This window comes from Camponotus vicinus, unplaced genomic scaffold (genome assembly GCF_025532165.1).
Source record: "Camponotus vicinus isolate PSW18456_S1 unplaced genomic scaffold, iyCamVici1.0 SCAF_5, whole genome shotgun sequence".
NCBI classification, from domain to species: Eukaryota; Metazoa; Arthropoda; class Insecta; order Hymenoptera; family Formicidae; genus Camponotus; species Camponotus vicinus.
The window spans coordinates 21132199-21153397 of record NW_028141977.1 but is presented as its reverse complement, the minus strand read 5'-3'; the positions used below and the strand labels follow the sequence as shown (position 1 = coordinate 21153397).

General features: G+C 32.9%; 6 protein-coding genes across 20 annotated transcripts in view; 3 read left to right on the top strand and 3 right to left on the bottom strand.

Annotated features, from left to right (window-relative positions):
• Positions 1-7: 7 nt before the first annotated feature.
• Positions 8-2563, bottom strand: Rpt3 (26S proteasome regulatory subunit Rpt3). The gene is made up of 6 exons (XM_083099152.1): positions 2323-2563; positions 2038-2130; positions 1370-1703; positions 1071-1274; positions 691-955; positions 8-589 (listed from the first exon to the last, which is right to left on the bottom strand). Exons 1-6 carry the CDS (start codon positions 2353-2355, stop codon positions 271-273), a joined length of 1248 nt encoding a protein of 415 aa, XP_082955278.1. The 5' UTR covers positions 2356-2563; the 3' UTR covers positions 8-270.
• Positions 2564-6306: 3743 nt separating this feature from the next.
• Positions 6307-10186, top strand: Fbxo42 (F-box protein 42). 4 transcript variants are annotated; one of them, XM_083099999.1, is made up of 8 exons: positions 6346-6360; positions 6568-6796; positions 6933-7276; positions 7705-7862; positions 7958-8100; positions 8533-8672; positions 8917-9053; positions 9151-10186. In XM_083099999.1, the coding sequence occupies exons 2-8, from the start codon at positions 6673-6675 to the stop codon at positions 9695-9697; spliced, it is 1593 nt and encodes a 530-aa protein (XP_082956125.1). In that variant the 5' UTR covers positions 6346-6360; positions 6568-6672; the 3' UTR covers positions 9698-10186. The 4 variants fall into 4 exon arrangements, with proteins under 4 accessions (XP_082956127.1, XP_082956123.1, XP_082956126.1 ...); XM_083100001.1 differs by having other exon boundaries at positions 6307-6796; positions 6967-7276; XM_083099997.1 differs by having other exon boundaries at positions 6307-6796.
• Positions 10187-11948: 1762 nt separating this feature from the next.
• Rtc1 (RNA terminal phosphate cyclase 1) lies at positions 11949-15993 on the top strand. The gene is made up of 7 exons (XM_083099718.1): positions 11949-12193; positions 12677-12916; positions 12990-13156; positions 13231-13405; positions 13498-13648; positions 13724-13828; positions 13901-15993. The coding sequence occupies exons 1-7, from the start codon at positions 12052-12054 to the stop codon at positions 14043-14045; spliced, it is 1125 nt and encodes a 374-aa protein (XP_082955844.1). The 5' UTR covers positions 11949-12051; the 3' UTR covers positions 14046-15993.
• LOC145971742 (tRNA-specific adenosine deaminase 1) lies at positions 14120-16339 on the bottom strand. 4 transcript variants are annotated; one of them, XM_083099719.1, is made up of 4 exons: positions 15545-16339; positions 14947-15466; positions 14623-14874; positions 14120-14528 (listed from the first exon to the last, which is right to left on the bottom strand). In XM_083099719.1, exons 1-4 carry the CDS (start codon positions 15609-15611, stop codon positions 14249-14251), a joined length of 1119 nt encoding a protein of 372 aa, XP_082955845.1. In that variant the 5' UTR covers positions 15612-16339; the 3' UTR covers positions 14120-14248. The 4 variants fall into 4 exon arrangements, with proteins under 4 accessions (XP_082955845.1, XP_082955846.1, XP_082955849.1 ...); XM_083099720.1 differs by having other exon boundaries at positions 14947-15228; positions 15340-16338; XM_083099723.1 differs by having other exon boundaries at positions 14121-14528; positions 14947-15638.
• The window catches only part of Mrpl4 (mitochondrial ribosomal protein L4), a 33228-nt gene continuing 28039 nt past the window's right edge, over positions 16011-21199 (top strand). For 2 of the 7 annotated variants that reach the window (XM_083099732.1, XM_083099730.1), the window contains exons 1-4: positions 16011-16185; positions 16469-16501; positions 17061-17287; positions 17364-17772. In XM_083099732.1, the coding sequence (XP_082955858.1) occupies positions 16026-16185; positions 16469-16501; positions 17061-17287; positions 17364-17772 (829 nt within the window). In that variant the 5' untranslated portion in view covers positions 16011-16025. Of the gene's footprint in view, positions 16186-16468; positions 16502-16591; positions 16669-16890; positions 17288-17363; positions 17773-18666; positions 18830-21199 lie in introns of those variants that run through there. The other 5 variants (XM_083099729.1, XM_083099727.1, XM_083099728.1 and 2 more) reach the window with 5 other exon arrangements.
• Positions 18584-20630, bottom strand: LOC145971743 (uncharacterized). 3 transcript variants are annotated; one of them, XM_083099725.1, is made up of 4 exons: positions 20269-20613; positions 19474-20127; positions 19188-19372; positions 18584-19108 (listed from the first exon to the last, which is right to left on the bottom strand). In XM_083099725.1, the coding sequence occupies exons 1-4, from the start codon at positions 20375-20377 to the stop codon at positions 19085-19087; spliced, it is 972 nt and encodes a 323-aa protein (XP_082955851.1). In that variant the 5' UTR covers positions 20378-20613; the 3' UTR covers positions 18584-19084. The 3 variants fall into 3 exon arrangements, with proteins under 3 accessions (XP_082955851.1, XP_082955850.1, XP_082955852.1); XM_083099724.1 differs by having other exon boundaries at positions 18584-19094; positions 20269-20598; XM_083099726.1 differs by lacking the exon at positions 18584-19108 and having other exon boundaries at positions 19194-19372; positions 19476-20127; positions 20269-20630.

Genomic DNA, 21199 nt, shown 5'->3' with positions numbered 1-21199 from the left:
TAAAGAATTCATTTTGTAATTTTTATTAGATTATATAATTTACCTATAGGAGACAAATGTAATAAAAGGAATCAAAGATATACTTGATTACTATATATGATAAATGATTAAAGTACAAGCCAAGCAACAATGGGCAGAAGATCAACAGCCGACGCAATAATTGCATTTGTTAATCTTATAATAAGATGTATATATATATATATCATGTGCATGTTTGTAATATATATGTATATATCATAAGATGTAGTCAAGAGGGGAAATATTATTAGATTACTTATAAAATTCATGCTCAGACTCGTCTTTCTTGATATTGTTTTTATAACCCTTTTCAAAATCTTTTGCTAAAACTATATAACGATTTTCGCGGACCGCGTGCATTCCCGCCTCTTGACAGATAGCATTAATATCAGCACCAGAAATTCTATCTGGGCGTGCCACATAATCCTCAAGATCCACTTCTTCGCTTAAATTCATTTTTGCTGTAATCGTGGAAAAGATTAAACGTTTCTGTCGACGATCGGGTAGTGGAAATTCAATCTTGCGATCCAGTCTACCAGGACGAAGTAATGCAGGATCCAACGTGTCTGCTCTGTGAGAGTAAATCAAAATGGCAAAGCAATGATATAATTATCTCTGACATTTTTTTAAATGAGGAATTAAATTTTTAATATGGAATTATAACCAGCTCACCTATTTGTTGCCATGATAACTTTAACATTAGTTGTCTGATCAAAACCATCCATTTGATTCAATAATTCTAGGAGAATACGTTGAACTTCACGATCTGCTCCAGTTTGAGCATCAAATCTTTTCGTAGCAATAGCATCTATTTCATCGACAAATATTATGGCTGGTGAGTTCTCTTTAGCCAAACGGAACACATCTCGCACCATTCTTGGTCCTTCACCCAAATACTTTTGCACAAATTCAGAACCTACTACACGAATGAAGGCAGCTGGAAAGTAGAAAATGATAAATTTAGAGCATAAAATCTGTTTCTTCTTCCTTGCGGTTAATTTAGGTAGTTTTTTCCTACAAGACTTCTTTTAGTAGTATATTTAGATTTGTACCGGTAGTATGTCTAGCAACTGCTTTTGCCAACATAGTTTTTCCACATCCAGGTGGTCCATACATAAGTACACCTCTTGGTGGATCAATACCGATTTGTTTATACAATTCGAAATGAGTAAGAGGTAATTCTACCGCCTCTCTAATCTCTTGCTTCTGCATATCCATTCCACCTATATCGCTGTACTGAATATCTGGCTTCTCATCTGTGTATTGTAAGTATATCTTGATATTTACAATTCTATTACATTTTAATTTAATCTAAATTCGTAATTTAAACACTTTTGAAAGAGATTTTCACCTGCTTGTAACATTGAAATGCTGGAATCAGCTTCTGGTGGCAGTACATCAACTAAAGCATTGCTATGCTTATGAAGTGCTACACTAGCGGAAGGCTTTAAGAGCTCTCGGTCTATAGTAGATAAAATTCGTACATAATAATTTGAACCTGTTGTAGAACCTACTATGCCAGTATTTTGATCAACGGCTTCGAGAAATTGTCCAATAACCAAAGGTACACTCTGAATGCGTTTAACTTCTTCTTGCGCATGCAAGTATTCTTTTTTTAGATTACGTTGTTCATCCTTGATATATTCTTCTTGTACCTCGAGAAATTCCAACATTCTCTGCAGTTTCTATTCAAGAAATTGAGCAGTACAATTGTAGTATATATATATATATATATATATATATATATATATATATATATATATATATATATATATTACCTTTAATAAGTTTGATATAAAATATAAATGCCATGTATGTACTTTACTATTGTTTACTATTGTTGCAAGCTTATTTAACTAATAAAAAAAGGCATATACAGAGTTGACAAAATGTAATGTAATGTGTGTGTGTGTGTATGTGTGTGTGGGCGCGCGCGCGTGTACGTGCGTGTGTGTGTGTATATCGTGCTTTTAAAATCTATCCTCTACATCAGACACATAAAGTATTGTGAAAACACACCTTATATTTGGTGTAAAGATCTTCAACATCTAACTCATCTCCAGCTCCTGTGTAATGACCCGCAACAGGCTTACAATCGATTTCAGCCACATCCTGAATATTCAATTACAAGTTTATACAGATCAATATGTATAAACTTTCCGATTGATTAAAATTAGCAAATGTAGTCGTTTAAAGACTCGCGAGTACTCAGTATAGTTTTACATGTATTATAAGATCATATTATTTTAAATAAGATGGATTTATACAGGTATGGTTAATATGAACAATCAAGCATAAACGTACCTTATCGGGTAAAATGATACCTAATTCTTCCATTAGTCCAAGAGAAATTTACAATTTAATCTAATGAAGTATAAGAAACCATCGACTTGGGGATGATTCGTGGCGTATTGAATGACTTCAGATTTTTGAGCAGACCTCCTCACAATTGGTCACAATCGGTTCCACAAGGTACACCATTAATAACATGATTATATTAAGAATACATACTCCATTAGTGTTGCCAGACTACGTTTACGCGCGTCACCTTTAAGCCTGGTGCAGACAGGACGCGTCAAGCAGCGAGCAGCAACCCAATTAACGAGGCGATATCAGCAGTGGCGTTGAAAATACCGCTTTGCTGATTGGTTGCTGCTCGCTGCTTGACGCTTGAGGGCTACTGCACACAGGACGCGGCAACGCGTTCCGCGCAGCGGAAGCTGACGCGATAGCCAATCAGCAGATACATAACATCCACCGCGCGTCAAAGTTGAACTCAATCCAACTTTTGTATTGGCTATCGTGTCAGCTTCCGCCGCGCGGAACGCGTTGCCGCGTCCTGTGGGCAGTAGCCCTGACGCGTCCTGTCTGCACCATTGAACTATAGAACTAACTGGAATGAGCGCTTCTTTGTTACGAACCGAGCCTGCCTGTGCAACGAAGGGCCTGAGCAGAATGGCAGCCTTAAGATTTTAAGACTATGTTTTATGCCGTAGGGCCTCCGCACAAGGTGTTCCGTATCGCATTACGTTACGTTAAGTATAGATCGTAAATTTAACTCCGTACGTAAAATTAAACTTCAGTCAACGCACAGAAGAAATCGTAACGTAAAGACATGTCTTTTAGGAGCACTCTTATCGATAAAAGAGGATTCAGAATATGGGCCTTAAGGCATAAAACATAGTCTTAAAATTTTAAGGCAGCCATTCTGATCAGGCCCTTAATCGTTGATTAAAGGGTTGCCAATATGACAAAATAATTCAGTGTGACAAATTGTATTTCTGACGATATACTGTATTTCTACAATTATATTGGCTTCTCTCTGTATATTGTTAGAAATACAATTGGTCGCACTAAATTATTTTGTCATGTTGGCAACCCTTTAATCAACGATTAAGTTTGGTCGAAGCGGCCCTAAAGGTACAATTTCATGCAGACACTCGACGCTCATTTTTAGCGTCAAATCTGGTCACGTGACTACATTTGACGCTCTATCTGTGGAGGAGGCAATAGCGTCAAACAGCCAGCGTCCATGCTTGTTTGAGCGTTTGCGGAGTCTGTATCCATATTATCGACTTGTTTATCACTTAGCGCATCTTTGATAGTATATGAAACAAACAATATAATATTCTGTAATAAAAAATTACTTTCAAGTGATATTTTGAGTGCAGTGTAATATATTTAATAATTCAGAGGGACGCGAAATATAGCCTAACCATGTTAGGTCCACGAGCCTAACCACTGGATTGACTGAAATGAGCGTCGAGCGTCAAAGCTAAACACAGTTTAGCTTTTATCTCTCGACGCGGGAATTTAAAAATCTATCACGTGACCAGATTTGACGCTAAAAATGAGCGTCGAGCGTCTGCATGAAATTATACCTTAAGGCGGCTCCATGAACTTAGCCGGTCAACTTCGATTTTTTCAATTTTTTTTATAACGAATCGTTTGTTGGTCGTTTGTTGGTGATTGTTGGCCTGATTACAGCGTTTGTTGGTTTATATTTTTTTGTAAAATAAAGAAACAAAAATCAGCGTGAAATTAGCCGGCGAAATCTCATTTTCGTTTAAAAAGCGGTTCAATCGATGCGGAATCGTTTGGAGATGATTGTTGGCCTAATTATAACGTTTGTTGGTTCATTATTTGCTTAAAAAACGAAAAATAAACTTTTACATTAAGGCCGAATCTACAATAGGAATAAGCCTTAAGGAATTGATCAATCACAGTTGAATGTGAAATAGTAATCGAATATGATTGGTTAATTTCTTACGACAAGCATGGAGCTGACACACACACACACACACACACACACGAGGGGGTGCAAGGGGGCCTTCGGCCCCCTCTCCCGTACCCACCCCGTCCCCCTCGCTTCGCGTGGAAAGTTGCACCCTACCGTTGGCACCCCTACCGGCGGGGTGGGTGCAGGAGGGTGCAACTTTCCACGCGAAGCGAGGTTCCACTTTGCAATATATGAACACCAAATTTTTGTCATGAGGAAAAACTGGTACTTGTATCATTAATAAAAAATACAAATTGATAATAGAAAATAAGCGGACTGATGCTGTGAGTGTTAGAGACAAAGGTTCATATTCTGAATCCTCTTTTATCGATAAAAGTGCCTCTAAAAGAGGCTTATAGCCAATCAGAAGGCTTATAAACCACTTTTAGAGGCACTTTTATCGATAAAAGAGGATTCAGAATATGGACCAAAGAAGAGGCTTGGCTGAAGATATTGGACGAGTAAACTTGTCAAAATCTAACCTTGTAAATAGCTTACCGAATTTTGTTTCAGTGGTTGGCATCACTACTTAACTACTAGTTAAGCTAACTGGCCACTGTTGAACTGGGCCTAAGGCCTGTGTCCACGATACTAGAAATCGGTCCGAGTTCTCGATCTGAGATCTCGAATAGAATTAAGCCTACGGCACACGGTACAATTTTTCGTACTGGATTTGATAAGATTTAGTAAAATATTAGAAATGTTGCATTCTGATTGGTGCATTTTTAGTATTTTACTAAATCTTATCAAATCCAGTACGAAAAATCGTACCGTGTGCCGTCGGCTTTAGTTGTTCTTTGATGACTGTAGATAGCGTTATAGTCGAGTATGCGAGGTTAGAGTTACTATAATTTATATCAACATTAAAATATTGGAAAGAAAAACAATATAAAAATATTGTGAAATTCTAAAGCTCCTTGCACAATGCTAGGCAACAGGCAATAAGAACAGAAATAGTATCTATTCTCTGCTCCTTTTGGCGAATATTTTCTGTTCCGCGTATTTATTGGTGAATAGTTTCTATTTCTTATTTCTATTGTCTGTTGCTTAGCATTGTGCAAGAGGCTTAGGCTGAGTTTCCACTGAGCGCGTCACGCGTCGCGTCATCCAGCGCGAGCCAATCAAAACATCCCATTATAATAACACGGAAAACATGTTATTACAATGGGATGTTTTGATTGGCTCACGCTGGTTGACGCGACGCGTGACGCGCTCAGTGGAAACTCAGCCTAAATTGTTATAAATTGTAATAAAAACAATATCTTGTAATATATATAATAGATTTGTTCCTACATAATCTATATAAGCCTAGTAACGAGTATGGAAATATGGGACAGGATGCATTTTCCTGTTCGAGATTTCTATTCGAGATATTCATTCGAGTTGCCTGTGTACACGATTCGAGTTTTTGTAACTTTTTCTCCGATCGAGAACTCGGACCGATTTCTAGCATCGTGGACACAGGCCTTTATAATAGCGTTTTCGACTTGTCGAGTTCAATCGCTCCGGGGTAGTTTACTAGACGTTATTGACCAATCACAATCATTCTTCTAAAGAATATATGGTTACATTTTTCAAAAGAATGGCTGTGATTGGTCAATAACGTCTAATAAACTACCCCGGAGCGATTGAACTCGACAAGTCGAAAACGCTATGGCCGGTATTCATAGTCCGTTCTTATATTTAAGATCGTCTTAAGAACCCATTCAACCAATCAATGACCGCATTGCAGCTATTTGATTGGTTGAATGGGTTCTTAAGACGATCTTAAATATAAGAACGGACTATGAATACCGGCCTATAAGGGCTCGTTCTCACTGAGCGCGTCACGCGCGCGTCACCAGCGTGAGCCAATCAAAACATCCAATACATTGTAATAACATGTTTTCCGTGTTATTACAATGGGATGTTTTGATTGGCTCACGCTGGTTGACGCGATGCGTGACGCGCTCAGTGGGAACGAGTCCTAAGTTTATGATTAAAACCAGACATATACGACGTACACACACATTTCAACCATTTCAACTATAATTACATTTTTTTTCAAAAAAATATAAATTATCGTAAAAATTTTTTGAGTGTTGAAATTTTATAATATTTATATTTTTTTTGTTTTATATATATATATATATATATATATATATATATATATATGTATATACACACATATACATGTAATGGAACAAAAGGAGACTATAATATTTGCTCTTATTGTAAATAGGCCTAACAGTGACACGAGCACAATGTCTTTATAAAATGTATATTTTTAGGAACAAACTTTTTATTTTGATGGGAATGTGTGTGAAGCATTTCAATCCTCTGAAAGTTTCCTGCAAATTATAATCTTTTATGATATTCTTGTTGCTTGATGTAAAATGCAGTGTAAAATCGATGACTTACCTGACGAATTATTAGAATACATTCTAAGCTTAATACCACCTTACAAAGATCTCCAAGAGTGCAAGCTTGTTTGTAAAAGATGGTACCGTGCCACCAAAAGTATGTATTCATTTATTTCATTATTCCTCTTATAGTTTACTATACTATATATTGTAATATAAATACATTAGCATAAAACAATTAATATATTGACATATATATATATATATGTGTGTGTGTGTATCTTTTTAATTAGATGTAATAGAACACAATGAAACACAATTTCAAAGGTCCGTTGCTTTTGGATCTTTACTGTGGAGTTCATTGTCATCTACACACTGGGCACTCACCATTGGGAAGAGACATTCACATTCTGCATGTATATATAATAATTCTATGTACGTATTTGGTGGTTGCACAGCTACATGGACAACATTCAATGATTTGTGGCAGTTAGATTTAGGCACAAGAACTTGGGTCAGACCAATTACTATGGGCAATTATCCATCGCCTAAAGCTTGTGCCACTATGCTCTATTATAAGAAAAGCTTAATTTTATTTGGAGGCTGGTCCCATCCATCACCATATCCTTTACATCAGGTAAATATTTAATGAAAAAGGAATTACAAACAGACACTGCACAGTTGGTGTTGTTATATATAATGGCTGTATTCCTATATAGACTGCCATTGTTAAAAAATCTGTAGTTTATTTGGTTTAGATACTTATATACAGAGCAACCTTTAATTTAATTTAATCCCAAATAAAATTTAATTTATGAAAGTATATTGTATAAAATATGTCAATTAAATTTATATAATTAAATCAATAATATGTAATTTAGAAAATATAAACAGAACCAAATTACAATGTTATTTGACATGTATGTATCTTATAAATTTGTACAAACTACTTTCTTTCATCCATTTGTTGCATTTATTTTTTGAAGGAAGATCAGCAATACTAAAATATTTAAGTGTTGTTGTAAAATGTACAAAAAAAAAAGATAATGTAATATATATTTTCAGCAATGGAAATTATTTAATGAATTACACGTATATTCTATAGAATCAAATAAATGGACTGCTATAAATACGTTAGAAACTCCACCACCAACATCTGCACATTCTGCTACGATACACGGAAACTTAATGGTCGTCTTTGGTGGAGTTTGTAATGGATATAGGTACAGATACAGATTTTTGTAAGATTATAAATATTGAATATTTCAATATTAAATACATTTATATTTTATATGTTGCTTGTATTAATTTATAATAGTTCTAATGATAGTTCTAATGATGTATGGTGCTTAAATTTGGATACATATTATTGGCACAAACAAACTACATCAAATTTGAAACCTCAACCACGTTATGGCCAATCGCAAATTGAACTTGGGAAAAAGCATCTACTTGTGCTTGGTAAGATATTGTCAATTGCTTATGAGATTCATATTTTATACTAAATCAAGTATTATTCTTTTTATTGTTTATGGTTAATTGGATTTGTAGTACTTCAGAGAAAATATGACTACTGATAGATTCTTGATATATATTTAAATAAGGAATAGATGTTTAAAAAAATATATATATATGTGTGCGCGCGTATGAGTATGAGCGCACATATACATATTTTTTTTAAACATTTATTGCTCATTTATTACATTTACTACTTTACCTTATACACTACAGCACTACTACAGTATACATATGTGTATACTATAAAATATGTATTTATTTTTTTAAATGATGTTATTAATAAAATATAATATATTACATTGGAATTTTTACTTATTACCGAAACAATTAATCATATAATCATGATTACATAATTGTATGTTTGAAATTGTACAGGAGGTTGTACAGGACCGAATGCTGCTATGAATGATGCTTGGTTGTTAACAATGGAAGATACATCTTGGACATGGAAAAAAGTTAACATCCACAATACAGAATGGGCACCAACACGTATTTGGTGTCATCAAGCTTGTAAGGTAGTATATTAAAATAAAATATTTATCTTTTTGTAAAAATAAAAAAGATTTATTTTATTTTTAAAAAACACACAAGTAGTCTTGAAATATCCTTCCTTCATTTAAAAGACATTGTTTTGATAATATTATTCCTCCTCGAATAAGAAGAAAATCCAACTTAGTTTTAATGGAATTTGTTATTAATCATAATTCACACTTTGTACATGTTGCCAGATCAATAATTATGATGCTATTATTTACATAGGTTGGGAATTATATTATTGTACTTAGTAAAAATAGACGTCAAGCCAAACCAAGTGATATGAGTATTTCATTAAGAAAGATTGCTTATCAAAGAAGTACTTCACCACGTTTGTGCGAGTCAAATCTTTTGCATGAAAGGTTTGATACAATTGTGATAATTACAATCTGACATAAAGATTCATACAAATAGTTATAACAATTTCATTATCATTATTAATTAATTGAACCTTTTTAGGCAAGGAAACGTGTCTACTATAGATAGAGATGAAAATATAAATGGACGACACGGAGCATTTTCCAGATCACATTCACAAAATGCACGTACTTCATCGCATACAGCCAGTATTTCAAAAACGATACCATTTTACAGTGATAATACTCTAAGCATGGCTGCATTTCGTGATCAACCTCTGCGTAATAATTCGAATGTGGATAGACAACGTCAATTGGAATCATTAAGAAGAATGGAAGAAAAAATTCGGAATAAGAAAGCACAACTAATGAAAGTATTTAAAAAAGCCGAGAGCACATTATCTATATTTGTGTTGGATATTACTAACGTTCTTTCCGATGACTGCAATGCTTCATGGATTCCTTTAAAGCAGGATGATCATTCAGGACCTGATGAGAGAATTTTGTATTCTCTTGTAGTTGGAAAGGGAGAATTAATAGTTTTTGGAGGTATTCATAAAGAACATTCAACATTAGGTCAGACTGATGTAGATGATTCTGTAGTATATAATGATCTCCATTTTATAAAAGCACCTCGATATGTTATTTAATATTAAATAATAATTAACAGTACACAAATATACATAGAACCTCTCTATTCTGAAATTATCAAAATTCAGTTCTTTAGTTATTATTCTGATATCCATTTTCTCGATTTCTATTCTAATAGAATAGCACATGCGCATAATGATTGTTACTCGTTTTCTCACTTCATGCTAACATTTAGCATAGTGGGAGAACAACGCAAAAGATAAAGTTTGTCAATTTAAAGAAGAATAGCTAAATCTCCAGATCCAGAATAAAGCAGCGACCCATGTTTTACTCTGTAGTATCGTATAACTAAGTTTTATATTATCTTTTATCCAGTTTTTTTATTAAAGTAAATTGATATATCTTCATGCTGTGAAAAATAACATCGTGATCTACTAATTTCTTTATATAATATTAATATAGTATTAAACATAACTAAAGCAATATAAATATATATGTTAATTTGTGTAAAATGTGAAAAACTTGTGATTAAAAAAAATTTATCTTCATACTTGTCTTTATATTTAAGAAAAAAATATATCTTTGAGTGTATGTAATTACGAAAAAAATAAAAAATGATTCTGAAGTAAAGTAAGATGAAAAAATTGTTACAAAAAATTCGGGACTTTTAATATTGTTACATATAAATAAATCATATTTTGCTTTATATTTATATATATACACAATCTATAATTAATCTTGTTTTACTTGTACATGTATATTATATTATTATCATACTTTAAAAGCGCATAATTTTACAAAAATATGTTAAGAAATGACAAAAAATACATTTCATGATTAAAAAAAAGTTATATGATGATTATATATGTATATAATCTTAGATGAGTCGTAGATGTGTGGGTTCTGTTCAATCGTCATATTATTATTAAAGCTTTAATCATCTTTATCTTCGACTATTTTTAAAGTAAACTAATTATACTTGTGGTATAATTCATTTTTCAATCGGTATAACAGAAAATAAACGAGATATTAAAAGATAGTTATGCAGTATGTAATATTTTTATTTTCAATCTTTTCAATGTCACGATAGATTTATTTATTTGAAATTGTTTTTTTCTTGACAAAAATATGAATTCGATAACTTTTCAAGGTATATACATATAGTTAATGCGGAATGATTAACAATAAGTAGAATTTAATTAAATTTTACATTTTATATTATTAGAAATTGCTGGCATTGGATACCGACGGGGGTATCTACGTTGTTAATGTATCATCTGGCCGGATGGCGCTGCCAAGCCGTCTTGTGTAGAGACGGTAGAGACCCTCTAATCTAGTCTTGTGTAAAGTCACTAGATATACAAAGGCCGGTATTCATAGTTCGATCTTATATTTAAGATTGTCTTAAGCGTCGTCTACAATGAGATTTTAAGGAGACTTAAGGCGTAAGACTTAAGAAATTGACCAATCACAGTCAAGTATTAAGAGAATACTCGACTGTAATTGGTCAATTTCTTAAATCTTACGCCTTAAGTCTCCTTAAAATCTCATTGTAGACGACGCTTTAAGTCTGGTCCGAGGTTGACTTAAGACCTCATTCAACCAATCAAATGGCTGCGTAGCATTTCGAGCTCGAACTTAAGACGATCTCAAATATAAGATCGGACTATGAATACCGGCCAAAGTACCGCAATCCATAAAGCCCCTTGTACAATGCTAGGCAACAGGCAATAGAAATAAGGAATAGAAACTATTCACCAATAAATACGCGGAACAGAAAATATTCGCCATTAGGAGCAGAAAATAGATACTATTTCTGTTCTTATTGCCTGTTGCCTAGCATTGTGCAAGGGGCTTAAAGCCCTTTAGCACACGTATGTATGTACACTTTAAGTGCAATTTTCTAACCTGTATGTGAAATCTGAGAAGTATTCGTGACTAGGTTGTTGCGTAAAAGGCTATAGAAATCAAAGCGAAAAAGATTTTCGTTTATTTCGCATCCCAAAAAGCGAAAATAACAAAAAATGCAAAAAATGGCTGAAATTAATTGCCAAAAATACATTATCATTAAAGGGTCATGTAAATATATAATTTGAATGAACCGCTTATTGGAGCCAAAATGGCGAATGATTGCGGTACTTTGTATATCTAGTGACTTTAGTCTTGTGAGTGTGGCAGCACACACACACACACACATTTTTTGAATAAAAAATGGGTGCTTTCCATTTAGCGACACAAATCGACACAAGTGTCATTCTATCTTTGTTTGTATTATTCACTGAAAAAAGATAGAATGATGCTTGTGTCGATTTGTGTCGCTAAATGGAAAGTACCCAATATGTATACAATTCAATGGATATAAAACACGTTGTTGTGGTTAATTCATATTATATATACATCAAAGTTTGAAAAAATGCCGGCCAAAATAAAAAACAAAATACTTACATATGAAGGTAGCAATTATCTTAGATATCGTTTACTACTATCCACATTATCTGGGAGACCGGTAAGAATTACAGATATCAGAACGAAAGATGACGATCCTGGTCTTAAAGGTTAGTAATTATCAAATATATAAAAATTACTATTCATATTAATATAACTATGTCTTGATGCAATTAAAGTTATAATTATATTTTAATTGTATTATTTTTTGTATAATTATTTGTATAACATATTATAGAATTAATTTTCTTTTCCAATTTTAAAAGCTTTTTCTTTTTAAGTGGCAAGGAGCGGGGAGATTCCCACTCATACTGCCATAAGCTGGAATGAAGAAATACCATATAATAATAACAATATAATTAAAACAATAACATTTGCTTACAAAAATTTTATTAATTAACAATATTTTGTTTTATAACAAGGATATTTTAACCATTAATGATAAACTATATAATGGAATTTTAATATTTTTATGATATATTTACTGTTCGTTATATAGTTGTGTGTATATATATATATATACACGCACACATACACATACATATATACATACATATATACTTGTTAATAATTATACTAATTGTTTTATACAGAATATGAGATTAGTTTTATTCGTCTGTTGGACAAGATCACTAATGGCACAAAAATTGAGGTAAATGAAACTGGCACCAATATATATTACAGTCCTGGTTTATTGAATGGTGGTGAATTGGAACATGACTGTAGCTTGCAAAGGGGTATTGGATATTACTTGGAAGGAATTATAATGCTTGCTCCATTTTGTAAAAATTGTATTAATTTAAAACTGAGAGGCGTGACCGATAACACTATGGGTACAAACATATATTATAAGCTTACACGTGTTATTAGAATAAACATAATTGATATGATTTTTATTACTACAAGATCCATCAATAGACAGAATTCAGACTGCTGGTATACCAATCCTGAAAAAATTTCTAGCAGGTGATAATGATGTTGTATTAACTATCTGTAAGAGAGGTGCAGTGCCTTTAGGAGGAGGAGAAATACATTTTAAATGTCCCATTAGTCGTAATCTTAAAACAATTCAGGTAATATTTGTTGGTCTTTACGCATCGTACAGTTTTAGTTATATTGTGCCACATTTTGGTTTACATGTATATAGATGCAAGACAGTGGAATGGTGAAACGTATTAGGGGTACCGCATGCAGCATAAGAGTTTCTCCAGCAATTGCTAATCGTATTGTGGAATCGGCAAAAAGTGTTCTCCTCAAGTTTCTGCCAGATGTATACATTTACATTGATCATCATAGAGGATCAACTAGTGGAAAATCCCCAGGTATAGATAAAATATGTATCCATTATTATGATTTATTATGTCAAATAGACTTTACTCTATATTTGTGATTTGTAATCTATTAAATATATCAGGTTTTGGAGTGACGTTGACAGCAGACACTACTAAGGAAGTATTTTTTAGTGGACAAGCATTTTCTCCATTAATGACAACAGGTTCATTGCCATGTATACCTGAAGATCTTGGCAAAGAAGCTGCAATGAAACTTTTAGATGAAATTCATAGGTAAAAGTTGCATCATATATATATATATATCTTTTTTTTTTAATTCCTTATTTAAACGATTTTATAATTGTATAGGAATGGCTGTATAGATTCTCCTTTTCAAAGTATGACTGCAGCATTTATGGCTCTTGGTAAAAAGGATGTTTGTAAAATTACAATGGGACCATTAACTCCAGTAACGTGAGTATATTATATTTTTTTTATTTCATATAAAATTTTTTTTTTTTTAAGTAAAATTATATGAACTTTCAGGATACAATTTTTACGCGATTTACGAGACTTTTTTGGAATTGTATTTAAAATAGAACCGATTAAAGAAGGAGATCAAATATTGCCACAAGTGTGTTTAACTTGTTTAGGGATAGGTTACACTAATATAAGTAAACGAACTTTGTAATGATAAAAACATTTTTATTGTAAATAAAATTATATTGTATATTTTTCCTCTTCTCATACATTATATATATATATAATGTATGAGAAGAGGAAAAATATACAATATAATTTTATTTACAATAAAAATGTTTTTATTAATATAATAATGGATTTATTTTTTACATAAAATGAGACTTAAAAAAGTGTCACGTTTATATAGTAATTTTATAATGTAAAATTTTGTAAATGCACTGATTTACTTGGCCATTTATGGAATGATTCAAGTTTTAATTGTTTCCACTTGCTTTGATAAATTAGCGACCATTGTTTCCAGTCATAATATGTAATCTTTTTTGGATGTCTTATCTCATTATAATTATCTTGATATTTATCAAAAATTTGCAAAAAGGTTTGCAATAGCATTCGTCTACTTACAAATAAATTATTTCCTTTTTTCTTTTTTGTTACTCCTTGTTTTCTGCCTGCAGCTGCCACTTCTAATATGCTATACATAAAATCTCAGTTTTCAAATTGCATAAAAATAATTAAATAATATCTTATATAAGAGTTATAATATTACAAATATCTATTTCTGACACCTGTTCCTTACAGCACACCATATAATGCTTGTTGGACATGGATGTGATCTTTGTTGTCCCTTCTTATGTGTAAAAGCAATCTTTGCTTGAAAAATTTTGGGTTTATCCATTTCATTGTTAAATCTTTTGTATAACCCACGTTCCATAGCATCCAGAGAAAAAGGACAAGAACCTCCAATCGTGATACTCTTCAACTTTATTGGTGGTATCAGCAATGACAAAAGTGATCCTTGTAAGCCAAGAATAAGCCACCTAGACATATATTTTCAGTTTATAGATAATGCACACAATATTTATAAATAATTGTGTATACTTTGAACTTACTTTGCCATTTTATCAGAACAAGACAAACTGCTTGTGGGATTTCCTCTACCTGGTTTAATACGCAATGGACCTACAGTATGATAATTTACACCAGGCAAACGAGAATCCTGTATCTCCTCTCCTTTCACACACTTTGCACCTGTTCTGTGTATATCTTTACAATACGATTCCACGATTGTATATCCACAAGTATCCTCGTGGATACGTCTTTTGTGCACAGGGACACCATTATCATAAATTTTGTGTTTAGGAAAAATAGAGCAATCTCCGCAAGGTGTTTGACTTGAAAAAAAATGAAAAGATACATTACTATTTAATTCAATTTTATTTTTGTGACTCCATGAGAAAACTGCACTTTCAGAACCATGTAAAGCCAAATCAATCTGATCATACAAATAACGTATAAAGGCACGTCTAGCCAGAACTTCAGCATGAGAGTCGCTTAATCGAGAACCCCTTTTTTCTAGAGTATCATTAATTAGTTCCGATTCTCCTAGACATTTTGTTCCAGTGGCAAGTGCTACCAGAGACAATGATCCAATAGCATTTTCTAAAATTATGCCAGATAGAACAGTCCATTCATGAGCGTCCGGCTTACCAGTTTTTTTGAAGAAATTATATTTTTCTATACAGAGTTTGGCTACATTGTCTGCGAAATCTTCCATTATTTGGTGTGCATGTGATTTGACTTTTACTCATAATATCCTCATGTATCTTCTTTTTCTTCTTCTTCTTCTTCTTTACGACTTGAAAGTATATGCCAGTTGGTACTGATTTAAAATTAATTTGCTAATATAAATGAAGTAGCTAATTAAAATAAATATAAGCTGTAGAGATAGATGGTTCTCTTGGAAAGAGGGTAAAGCACAAAAATTGTAGTCTCCGCTACAATGACTCTCGGGTGTATCTACAATTCAGTCGTACAATCGTGTTGTATCGATGGTCGCTTGAGATGATAATTTCGGTGGCAAAGCAGTCGTAGTAGGTATAATTTCGGTTGCAATAGATTCAATTCCTATTCGAGTGAATGCTGAAATAAGGAAATAACCATCTCAAGTGACCATCGATATTGTAAGGCTATGCCTTCCATAAGCGGATATAGAGGGCGCCTGAGCGGAGGGCGCAGCGTGCGCTTAGAGGGCGCGACGATCTTTTATTACCGCGAGGTTGCGTGCGGCAACCTGGCGAGGGAGTCTTCTTCCAAGAGTCGAAGAATAAACACGTGTTACGCATTATCTCGTATTTTCTTTGTTCCTGCACTGACACGCTTTTCACACCCTTTTCTGACTATCCTGACACTGTGGATTCCATTAACGACTAACCTAGTCTCCAAAAATCTATCCCTTACAATATATAACTGTACATACGACTAAAGCGGCGTCTACAATGAGATTTTAAGGAGACTTAAGGCGTAAGACTTAAGAAATTGACCAATCACAGTCGAGTATTCTCTTAATTCTTGACTGTGATTGGTCAATTTTTTAAGTCTTACGCCTCAAGTCTCCTTAAAATCTCATTGTAGACGACGCTTTAGGGCCTTGGCACACAAAAATACGTAAGCAGTGAAACGTAGTCAGGCCGTGTTCCGAATTTACTGCCAGTACTAAAAATCTATAGTTTACGTCACGTATACTATAGATTTTCAGCACTGGCAGTAAATTCGGAACACGGCCTCATTAAACAAATTCCGACCAATCACGATTGAGCAGCCATAATTAAAACGTAAGAATTCCGATTGGTTGATTTCCTTAATCCCAATCTACAATAGGTGATTTAAGCCCTAAGCCTTAAGAAATTGACCAATCACAGTCGAGTATTATCGGGTTTGACCCGATCCGGGGTAGTTCACTAGACGTCATTAACCAATCACAGCCATTCTTCTGAAGAATGTATGGTTACATTCTGATTAGCTCCTGCTTTTCTGCTTTCTGATTTTCTGCCAAGATGTGAATGCGCCCTCGGAAAGCACAACTGAAGCAGCATTATTCTATCAGATCTATTCTAGATCTGCATAAAATTGGTTTTTCGTAGTAAAATGTCTATGATATTTCGGAGAATTATTAACAAGTTACAAGGAGTCAGCAGTCAAACATTAAAATATTGCACAATCGTAGAAAATCAAACTACAGCCCAAGATATTACACCAATTATATCAAAGATACAATATGATGATGAAACCAACGTTTATCAGAAACCTCGACAAGTATGGTTGGAAAATTTAGATACTGTAGAGGAGAAAAAATTAGGTTTAATTACTTTACATCCACACATCTATGCGGCTGCACCTCGTATCGATATCATTCACCAGAATGTGAGATGGCAAAAAATGTACCGTTGGGTGGTGAGTAAAAGTACGATTTTATCTGTATATATCACAAATAAAAATAGTATTGTTCATTACATTTTTTTCATGTCAGTGTTATGCACATACAAAAACGCGCGCTGAAGTCAGAGGTGGTGGTAGGAAGCCTTGGCCACAGAAAGGCACAGGGCGAGCTCGCCACGGAAGTATACGTTCACCGCTATGGAGAGGTGGTGGAATAGCACATGGTCCTCGTTCTCCCACGACACATTTTTACATGTTGCCATTTTATACTCGAGTAGCAGGTCTTACATCGACTCTCTCTGTGAAACTTGCGCAAGATGATCTGCATATAGTTAATGAACTAGAAATTCCAACATCTGAACCCTCTTACATAGAGCAATTAATAGAGAAGAGAAATTGGGGGCCATCGGTTCTTTTTGTGGATAGTTATGATATTATGCCTACAAATATCACGCTAGCTACCGATGAAATTAAGCATGTTAATCTGATGCCTGTTTATGGTAAGTGTAATTTGAACAATATCATGTATACATTATATATCTTGATATTTGACAAATTTAATCATACAAACCAAATTGTCTCTAAATATACATGTAGATTAAATTATTAAAATCTTTGAGAATTGCATTCTTGTCCATAATCAAGTCTGCAATTTATCGAGGCAATGCATTTATATCCAAGTTGGATTCTCCTAAATTTATTAAAATGCAATGTTTAAATCAAGTATTTCCTGTTATATATTTAATACAAATAACATATTTATCACTAATATACTTATTACCTTCTTGATAATGAGAAACATTGGATTTCGTTGTTAATATGCATTTAACATATATTATGTTATGTGGATTGCAGCAGCAATCATAGGATATATTTGAAAAGATGGTAAAAAAAAAAAGTAAAATAAAATTCTTCCCATATAAAATTTTGCTTTTAAAAGAATCGATTTTAAAACTTAAAAAATTAATATATTTACATTTTTTTAAGCTTGAATGGCCTTTAACAACTTTGTGCCATACATTGTCAAATTCAAGCTAGATAATTAATATGCTCATACAACCATAAGACACCAAAACATTTTATTATATTAAAATTTTATTTAATAATTTAAAATGTTTTAAATTATTGAAGAAATATTATGTGCAAGGTATTAAGATATATTTTTTCTTTTTTTTTGTATAGAGAGAATGTCATATATACATATATTAATTTCAACAATCATACTATACATATACACATTTAAATGCATACATATATACATGTAGTAGTATTACTCTTAAAATCAATTTGGTAAAAGTTATAATATATCACTAAAGAGCATACTACAATTGTATTTACTCTGCTACATTCATATATAAAATTATTACATCAATATTTTTTTTATAAATACACAGGTCTAAATGTGTACAGTATGCTGAAACACAATACTCTGGTACTTACAGAGAAAGCAGCCAGATTAATAGAAGAAAAATTACTTTATCAATTACATAGAACAGATGTCGAAGAATTGTCACATCCATTCAAACTTAATCAACAATAAAAAACTGTTTTTAAAAACTTGTGTATTACTGTTTTCATATATAAACAATTGTTTCTGTGCGCATATATTTTAAATATTTGTACTTAAAATATTTATGTCTTAATAACATTGTCATTTAAAAAAAAAATATTACCACATACAATATAATCTAATTATTGTCATTATTCATTATATATCAATTTTTTACATATTTTTAAAACAACTATCATAGTAAAACACTTAAAACAGCTATTACCATTTCCCCTTTAACATTGATGTACTTGTGGATTTTCTTAAAAGTGGCTGAAATTAAAAGTCTTTAATGATAACAAACATTTCAATACTATTTTTCATCAGTGTATGAATATCAAATATTATGATTTGTTATATACTTACCATAGGATGTGGATCTGTACCAAGCATCTTTTCCCGTACAGCCCATCTTACTTTTGAATGTTTTGCTTCTCCAGGGAAAGATATTTGTTTCCATTCTTGTTGATACTTTTGATAAAGAGCAACAGGGTCACATTTCTTATTAATGATTTTTTGTGCTTGTGGTTGCAATCTCCATGGACGAATAACTAAAAATAAACACAGCTTGAAACTTACAAAATAAATATATATGTAGTGTTTTAAACACACACATAAAGTGCGCATTTATCGATGACAATGTATAGCTTACACGATTTATGTCTGGAATTAATAGATGATCTTGCAGATAAAGTATTTTGCATATACACATTTCCAGTTGGATCTGATGCTACACTCTTCGATTCTGATCCAGTTACACAATTTAATAATCTAGGTTTACATATCGATTGCTCAAATACTGAAGTTATTGGTTTTACTTGATCCGCTCTTAAATTAAGCTTGTATTTTTCAGTCAAATAATCATCTCTTGTTAAGCATTTAGAAACATTTTGTCTACTCTCATTTTTTGAACATCTTATAATTGGGAAAGGTTTAACATTAACATAGTCTTGTTTGCAGCAAATCCTATCTGATTCGACTACTTGAACATCTTCTTTATGGTATTTTATTGTTGACAGTTTTTCATTTGATTTTATCGCAGTTGTTGTAGTATGTTTCGGAACATCTTTCTGAATTTCTTCTTCGGATATCTTAGGAATGCATTTTATCCTGACTCTTATCAATGATTCATCGTCATTGGAATTTGATGATTCAGAGGGAACATTAATTAAGGAATAATCTGTATCTTGGTGCCTATGAGATGCTTCCTTAATCAGAGCCTGTTGTTTGCTAATTATTTTTGTTTTAATCTCTTCTTTTCGTTGTTGTTTTTCGCGTTCTTTTATTTTTCTATAGATTTTTAAATCTAGAAAATAAAATCATAACTTGTAACAAGAGAGATATCTTGCAAAATATGTATCGATTTTATTGCAATAATATAATTTTCAATTCTTAGGAACATAAATAGGAAGGTAAAAAAATTAATGAATCAGGCCGATGCACTTACCTTTCATAAAAGCTTTTAATTGGGCCGCGGTAATGCCAACGAATCCTAATGAATTCAAAAGAACGAGAACTTCTCGTGGATCATCCTTAATCTCCGACATAACATACATACATATACACCCTGCATTAATTTGAAGAAATTTAAAATATACTACGATATACTCTTTCTTTCTTCTTGAATTTTCATTTACTACAAACCAACTATAAAATGCAGTACGCGTTTTTACCGGAGATATATGATATAAACCGCATTTCTTTCTGTTTAAATAAGGAAAACGTTAAGATCAACCATTGGTCTAATTTCCACCGAAGTCTTCAATCCGATTCTGCTTCGGTGCGCATCGGATTTAACATAGGCTGCGTTCAGCAGAAAAAGCTGCTTTGCAACTGTGTAAAGCCTACAGCCTACGGCACACGGTACAATTTTTCGTACTGGATTTGATAAGATTTAGTAAAATATTAGAAATGCTGCATTCTGATTGGTGCATTTTTAGTATTTTACTAAATCTTATCAAATCCAGTACGAAAAATCGTACCGTGTGCCGTCGGCTTACGGCACACGGTACAATTTTTCGTACTGGATTTGATAAGATTTAGTAAAATATTAGAAATGCTGCATTCTGATTGGTGCATTTTTTAGTATTTTACTAAATCTTATCAAATCCAGTACGAAAAATCGTACCGTGTGCCGTCGGCTTAAGGGCTCGTTCCCACTGAACGCGTCACGCGTCGCGTCAACCAGCGTGAGCCAATCAAAACATCCCATTGTAATAACACGGAAAACATGTTATTACAATGGGATGTTTTGATTGGCTCACGCTGGTGACGCGACGCGTGACGCGCTCAGTGGGAACGAGCCCTAAAATTCGTTAGCCTGATTGGTGTATGCTCTTAATTTTGACTGAATCTAAGAGCATACACCAATCAGATTC